At 42.3% G+C, this 7,334-nt stretch overlaps 2 protein-coding genes across 2 annotated transcripts in view; one reads left to right on the forward strand and one right to left on the reverse strand.

Moving 5' to 3' along the window:
• Window positions 1-782: 782 nt before the first annotated feature.
• On the reverse strand, window positions 783-3,605 carry CSUI_004347 (family upf0139 protein). Its single transcript, XM_068064539.1, has 2 exons — window positions 2,845-3,605; window positions 783-1,458 (listed from the first exon to the last, which is right to left on the reverse strand). Exons 1-2 carry the CDS (start codon window positions 2,870-2,872, stop codon window positions 1,082-1,084), a joined length of 405 nt encoding a protein of 134 aa, XP_067923478.1. The 5' UTR covers window positions 2,873-3,605; the 3' UTR covers window positions 783-1,081.
• Window positions 3,606-4,395: 790 nt separating this feature from the next.
• Window positions 4,396-7,334, forward strand: part of CSUI_004348 (mrna decapping enzyme) — a gene marked incomplete at its 3' end in the record, with an annotated part of 3,776 nt that continues 837 nt past the window's right edge. The window contains exon 1 of the mRNA XM_068064540.1: window positions 4,396-7,294. Coding sequence (XP_067923479.1) covers window positions 6,653-7,294 — 642 coding nt within the window. The remainder of the gene's footprint in view (window positions 7,295-7,334) is intronic.

The following is a 7,334-nucleotide window of genomic DNA, read 5'->3' on the forward strand; positions in this document are numbered from 1 at the left end:
GACATAGATCTACTGCGCGTAGATTCGCATAGGCACCTATATGTCTCTACACATCTCTAGATATCTATTTATCTACATTCCATAGAGATGCCCTCTGTCTACTGAAACAGCCGTCTTTCTTTCTTTCTCACTCTTTCTTTCTTTCTGAAGAAGGAGTGTTGGCCGATGGAGAGAAGAAATTGTCCTTTCAAGGGCGTCAGTGTCTCGATGGATTATCTTCTCTTTGTCGCAGCCTTTATCCCAGCTCATTCAGTTCACACTTGAAATCTCTCCTCTCCATATCATTAGGAAGAAAGAGGTATTTCTTCTTTTCACATAAAAAGAAAGAAAGAAAGATACGAAGACACAAAGAGCACCTCGCTAACTGCCGGGGATGTATACATGTAGACAGACATAGATATCTATATAAATCTATCTCTTTATCTATGCATGCAACAGAGCGATATGAAAGGGTCTAATGTCTTGGTATCTTCATCTAGATTCTCCATCTTTCTTTCTTTCTTTCTTTCTTTCTCATTCATTTTGCCTAGAGAAGCTCGAGGTCTCATCATACACATACAGACGGACCGACCCCTCACTCGCTCCTCCTTACTTCAACTTTATCAATCCTCCTAATATATATACCTATATATACACATATATACGTAGGCCAGAGCATAAATACGCACATAGATATACATACAATGTATTATAGACATATATATGTATACATGCAGATACATATACAGATCTACGGCATATGTAGATGATCTGTATGTCTCCACAGTATGTATGGTAGTAGATAGCTAGTTCTTTCCCTTTCTTTCTCTCCTCTTCTTCTTGGAAAAGAGAGAAATCTGGGATTGCCTTTCAACTCTCTCTGAAAGAAGACGAACGCATCGAGAAGAAACCCCTTCCATTTCTTCATTCCCTCTTCTTCATCTCCATCTTTCTCACTCTTTCTTTCTTTCTCCTCTGTCCATATCACTCCTTCACCCGCAGCAGCACATTCCTTCTCTCCCTCTCTCTCTTTCTGCCGTCTTCTTTATCTTCTTCTTCCTTCATCTCCTCCTCCTCCTTCTGCTCCTTCTTCTTCTTGCCTTTACGAAGAAGCAGAGGAAGAGTTAACTACACTTATGCCTCCTCCTCCTGCTGCTGCATGCGGAGGAGAAGAGGAAGGCGAGGAGGTCGAGAGTCCCTTCTTTGCGCCAGGATGAGGGGCGGGCTGAAGGAAGGGCATGACAAAGCCCATCATGCACATCATAAAGATAGAGGAATACTGCTGAAAATTAAACTCGCCGTATTTCGCGGAGACCCAGCTTGAGATAATGATGAAGAGACACACATAGAAGAGAGGATATATATGGAAGACCACTCCGCCTAGGACTAAGGGCATGCAAAGATACGTCAGCATCTCCGGCTCGGGCTCCTTATGCGTCTCTGGGACAAAAGGAACGACATTCTGCGGGTCTCGGAGATCTACATACACACATATATACAGAGGAAAGGGGGAAGGAGACACAGAGAAAGAAAGAAAGAATGAAAGAAGAAGAAGAAGAACAGAAAAGGAGGAAGAAGAAAAAGAAGAGCTGAAAGAAAGGCCGATGAGACTTATCAAGAGGGAAAGAAAGAAAAGTCGAGAAACTCCTGAGGGAGTATGAAAGATCAAAGAGAAAGAAAGATAGGAGCCTCCTCCTATGTATCTCATATATATACAAAAAGACATATATATATATATATATATGCAGGTGGATACATATACATGAATGATCTCCATGTTAGCTATCTATCTCTATATGCACAGAGGTATGCACGGATAGACTTTTGTATCTCTCGTCATTTCTTCTGCGACAAGAAGAAGAAAGATGTGAGAGAGAAACTGCCACTGTTCTTTCGCGCAGACATAGTAAGCGAGAGAGAGGGAGAGGGAGAAAGAAAGACTTCTTTTCTACATAGGAGAAGATCTACTTCTACGATGTAGAAATTCCACGTAAGAAAGAAAGAGAGAAAGAGAGAGAGAAAGACACCTACACAGAAAGAAGAATTTCAAGGCTTCTCTTGGATCGGATTCTCTTCTTCTCTCAATGTATAGATAGCATACTGCGGCATTATGATAGAGTACACTCTCCCACCAATAGAAGAAAAGGTCGGCCGATCTACAGACAAACTCCGCGCTACCGCTAGGACTACTTCTAGTCCCCTTATTGCTGCCTACTCATCACGTGGAGAGATGCAGAGAGAGATAGAGAGATGGATGCACAATGAAGAAGGAGGTGGATCTGTGGCCGATCTTTGAGAGTGAAAGATCTTTGGCATACCTATCTCTCTATCTATCTGTCTATCTGTCTGTCAATGAAGCAAAGGGATACGGACCTAGATGAGTGCACAGACAGATAGAAAGAGGATGAGTGCCCTGTACCAGTACACAGGGCGATACAGCACTTAGAAAGGAATGGAAGACAAAGATATATACACGTATGGAGAGACAGGCAGACAAATAGATGGGACACATAGATGTACATGCATAGAGAGAGAGAAAGAAAGAGGGAGATAAAGTTGGAGAAAGACGATCACATGGACTTCCATGGATAGAGATGTAGAAAAAAGCAACGTCTCTCTTTGATGGATTTGACTCGGTATCAAGGCTTTTCTCTTAAACTATTTCGTCTCTCTCTCCCTCCTGGAGTTCTGAGTGAGAGAGAAGGAGAAAGACAAGACCCTCCTCTCATCCTTTCTTTACCCCCCCATCAGAACACACGCCTGTCCTTCTGTGAAGAGAAAGATGCTGTCTTTCTCTCCCTCTCTTAAAAAGAAAGAAAAGAAGAGAGACACCTGTCTCCTCTTCTCCCATAGAGACAAACTCACCATTGTCAGCAACTGAAGGAGTCGACATCTTCCTCGTGAGATAAAGAAGAAAGAAAGAAAAGATTCTTTATCTGTCGCAGAGAGAGAGAGAGAGCCTGAGAAACGAACTCCTTTCTGCAATCTTCTTTCTTGTCCGTAAACGACGGAAATCCCCAGGTCTTCTCAATCTGTCGCCTGGCGAGCTTCTCAGAAAGCAAAGAGAAAGAGAAATGCGAGAATAGGGAGAGTGAGAATAGAAGACCAAGAAAAGAAGAACGCGGAGAGGAAGACGAACAAAAGAAAGGGAGAGAAAGAGCAAAAGAATGAGAGAGAAACGTCTCTTGGAAACTGAGAGAGAGAAAGTAGGGAGGAACGGAAAAGACAGAGAAAGGAAGAAAGAAAGAGACACCAGCAGGACAGGCAGACAGACACGTTGTTGCAAGAGAAGGGAGAAGAAAAGAACAGACTACAGATAGAAGAGAGGCTCGAGAGAAGCCTTAAGTTAGGAGAGAAAAGAAATGAGAGATGTCTTGAAAGCGTGAGAAGGGCTTTAAACGTCTTTTCTTCTTCTATCATGAGAACACGAGGAAAGATGAAGATAGAGAAGAGAGAAAGAAAAGAATAAACGTACTTTACAATGGTGTCTGGAAACGCGGAGGGAAGATAGAAAGGAGGAAAGAAAGGAAAGAAACAAGATAGAGCTCCGCTGCGGAATGTAGAGATGCCAAGAATAGTATTGAAGAAAGAAAGAAGAGAAAGAAGAGAATTAGTAGATGGAGAAGATGAAAGAGAGGATAAAGATGGCGTGACGTCTTTCTGTCTTCTCATTCTCTTTTTTCTCTCTCGTTCGATCCCATGCATGCGTCCAACGGCCCATACATTCTCCATCCATCGTACAGCTGCTTTTCTTCTGACGCATTTGACATAGAAGAGCTAGCTCACAAGGAAAGAGTCAATACTGAATAAATCGACAAAAACAAAGAGGGCGAGAAGAAGACTAACCCAAGGTTATTCTTCTTCCGCGGAAGATCTTTGATGTTCCTATTAACAGAAGAGTGCCAGTCTCCTCCTTTTCTTCTACCTACTTCCAAGAGAGAGAAGAGGTCCGATCCACGACGAAAAGAAGAAGAAAGTGTACTAAAGATTTGACTTAGATTTGAGAAACGGCAAGAAAGAAAGACAGTCTTTCGATAAGGAAGAGATAAGAAAGAAGAGAGGGGCACCAAGTGAGTGGCTGGCTGCCTGTTCTGCTGTTCAGGTGTACATACACCTCGTCCATGACTGAGTAAGATGAAGCAAGCTAACTCATAGTACTCTTTCTCCCTCGTATCTCCTATCATACACTTTACCTCCTACCAATTGTCTATCTACGTCATAAATGTATAGAACATAGATAGATAGATAGACGTAGATCTCTAGATAATAGCTGTATGTACACCTACGTCCAAGCATAGGAACGTCAAGACACGGCGCTGTGTAGCTCTACGTCACTATTTATCTCCGTCTCTTAGCTTGGGGATAATCCGTTGAGCTAAGCGTCTTCTTTCTCTTACAGTTCTTTTTTCTAAACCGACAGACTGGTGGCCGGAAAGAGCAGGAGAGATCTCTCTCTCTGTTTACTCGCAAGGTGAGAGAAAGGAGGAAGTAACTGCCTCCTCTATCTTTTCCTCTGTCTCCGTCTCTTTCTTCAGTCTTGGGGATTTCTACTCTGGTAACTCTATAGTCAGCTAGTCTATCTCTTTGAGACAGAGTCAAAGAAAGAAGTTTTCCTTCTGTGAAGGAAGAAGAGTTCAACAAGGACAACTATTGACAAGAATTGCATGTACGCAGTGTTTGTACATACACCCGGCAAACACAGGAAGAAGAAGAAGAAAGAAGCGAGACGTCGTCACCATCTTCATCTATCTATTGTTTTCTTTTCATTCTCTCAACATATCTCTCGCTCTTTTCTATCTTTCTAGTCCTTTTCTGTTAACCCTTTCCTTCTCAATTCCTCCGTCACTTTCGCTTTCTTTCTGATCTTCAAGTCTTCTTTTCTCCCTCGTTCGTTCTTTCCTTTCTTTTGTCGTATCTCCAAGAGGTCGAGGGATGTTTCTTCTGTTCATTCTACCGCAGGCAGGGTGACCAGATGAAGAAGAAAGAAGAAAAGGAAAGAATAGGACATCGTGCTGGCTTGTCCTCTCTTTAAAAGAGAAGGACGAGGAACACGAAGAAGAAAAGACGAGACACCTTTCTTTCGTTCTTTCTGTCCGGCTGTCAGAGATTTCATTCTCTTGAGTTTTTTCTTCCTTTTAACTGCTCGCCTTTTTCTCTCTTTTCTTTTCCTTCCCCTCGCAACTTCTCTGCGTGACAAACCTCCCATGACCGACTTTCTCTCTCTTCATTACTCTTATCTTTCTTCTTCTCTTCCCTTCACTTCTGAAAGTCTCGTCTCTTTCTTTTCTTTATCTCTTCGTTTTCTTCTTCTTGTTCTTCTCTTCTTCCATTTCTATCTTCTCTTTGCCCTCGTCTTCTTCAGGTCGTAGAGCTAGGCATAACACTGGAACCTCATATATGCATATCTTTCCACCTCTCTTCCTGTCTTTCTTTCTTTCTTTTAGAATTTTTGCCATTTCCATTTTCTCCCGTTCTTCCAACCTTATGTCAGATGAGGCGTTTTTTTCTTTTAATTTCTCCCTTTCTTTTCCCTTCTTTCCTGTGAAGAAGATTTCTTGACGGAGAAGGAAATACAGGGCTGGCTTCAACTGCATGCTTCTTCTGTATGATCGAGATGTCGTTGCTTTCCTAAAAGCCTCGATCTATTCTTATTCTCTTCTCTGCTTACCATTGGGAATGTCCTTTCATGAGGTGTATATACACCTGGGAAAAGTTTGATGAACACCCATCTTCCCTCAATGAAAATCTTGTCGTTTCACCCCCTGTCTTTCTTTCTTTCTGAATGAATGAATGAATAAGGAAGTTCGTTGCTCTTGGCAGGAGTGAAGTATACCATGATACATACACATTAGGCTTGCTTTTGCTTCTCTTTCATCTTTCTTTCTCACTCTTTTCGACTCTTTCTTTCTTTCTGTCCTGTGGAGAGAAGCGTTTCTGGAGAGAAAGATTACAATGAAGAAGTCACGGAAGGTGAAAAGAAGAAGATCATCCACAAGACCTCGAGAGGAAGAAACATCTCGTCACCTTCTTCTTGTGACCGACATGATCATCTAGGAGTTCTTCGGCTCTTTTCTCTTCTTATAAAGATTCGTAGAGAATATTTCTTTAGTCTTTGAGACAGACAAGGACAAGTCTTGAGAGAGTTTATCTCGAATATATATCTTTCATCCCTGGGAAGAGGAACCGTCAGTCGAGTGTACGTACACCTTCATACATACCTAGACATTCATACATAGGTCCCTGAAAAGTCATACGGAGATTTTCATACGTAAAAGCGAGAAGGGAATCTCCCCCCCCCCACATGGATAGGAATCATCCAGGGTGTACATACACCTCGTCTAGCTAGGCTCCTTGTTGATCTTCACTTTGTATCGATTTTTTGAATGATACGGTGACTGACTTCATATGAGATAGATTTCATGAAGAGAAAAGGCTTTTTCTTCTTCTTTTTGCATTCCTCCTGTTGTTTCGGATTTCTTTTCGCTTGTCCCGTTGATCGACAACCGGTTCTTTTCTCGCATTCTCAATCTGTCGATCTTTCTTCCCCCTTCACTTCCCCCTCTTGACTTCTCTTTCTTTTCTCCTCTCGTAGAATTCTTCATCTTCTCTCCCCCTGTCTTTTCTTCTTTTTCCTTCTCTCCTTTCTGTGGTGTCTTTTTCTCCGTTCAAATCCATGGCATCGAAGACCTCTGTTCATCTCTCTTCTCTTCCTTCTTCTTCTTCTCCTCACCTCCAGCATCACAGTAAGAAACAATCTCTCTCTAAGAAGCGCGCAGAGTCTCCCCCGCCTCCACCTGTGCCTACGGCTATCGCCAAAGCTCGAGAGGATATTTCTTTACGATGCCTCCAGAGACACGATTCTGCTATTCGTAGAATTGTTTGCCAAGCAGCTTTCGTGAGTGTCTATGCTCTATCTGAAGATACGAAAAAGTGGGATAGAGCCCATATGCAGGGAGGCCTTCATGTAGTTGAACGAGACATCTCTTGTTCTCTCCTAGAAGAAGAAGAAGAGGGGGGAAGGGGAGGGGAACAAGAGAAGAGAGGGACAAGTGAAGACGATGAGGAAGAAGAAAGAAGAGAGTTCAAGAGAAAAGGGCGAGAAGGATGGCAGAACAATAGTAGTAAGAGGAAAGATAAGAAAGAAGATTCTTCTTCTTCTTCTTTTCCTACATCGTCTTTTTCATCGAGAATTCGGTGGAGATTGTTCGTTCTCAACCAAAGAGATACAGATATTCTCGTCGAAAATCTCGATGAATCTTTCGAAATGGAAGGAGAAAAAAACCATATCTTCTATCGTGTCACTGATCAACACACCGTAAGCCAAACCTCTCCGCCATATCTATCTTTAATCTATC

The sequence above is a fragment of the Cystoisospora suis genome (assembly GCF_002600585.1).
Source record: "Cystoisospora suis strain Wien I chromosome Unknown contig_2018, whole genome shotgun sequence".
NCBI classification, from domain to species: Eukaryota; Apicomplexa; class Conoidasida; order Eucoccidiorida; family Sarcocystidae; genus Cystoisospora; species Cystoisospora suis.

Coding starts and splice junctions, on each gene's coding strand:
- CSUI_004347 (XM_068064539.1), bottom strand. CDS start 2,872: ATGTCGACTCCTTCAGTTGCTGACAATG. Junction 1,459..2,844: donor TCCTTCAGTTGCTGACAATG/GTGAGTTTGTCT, acceptor GTGTGTATGTAG/ATCTCCGAGACCCGCAGAAT.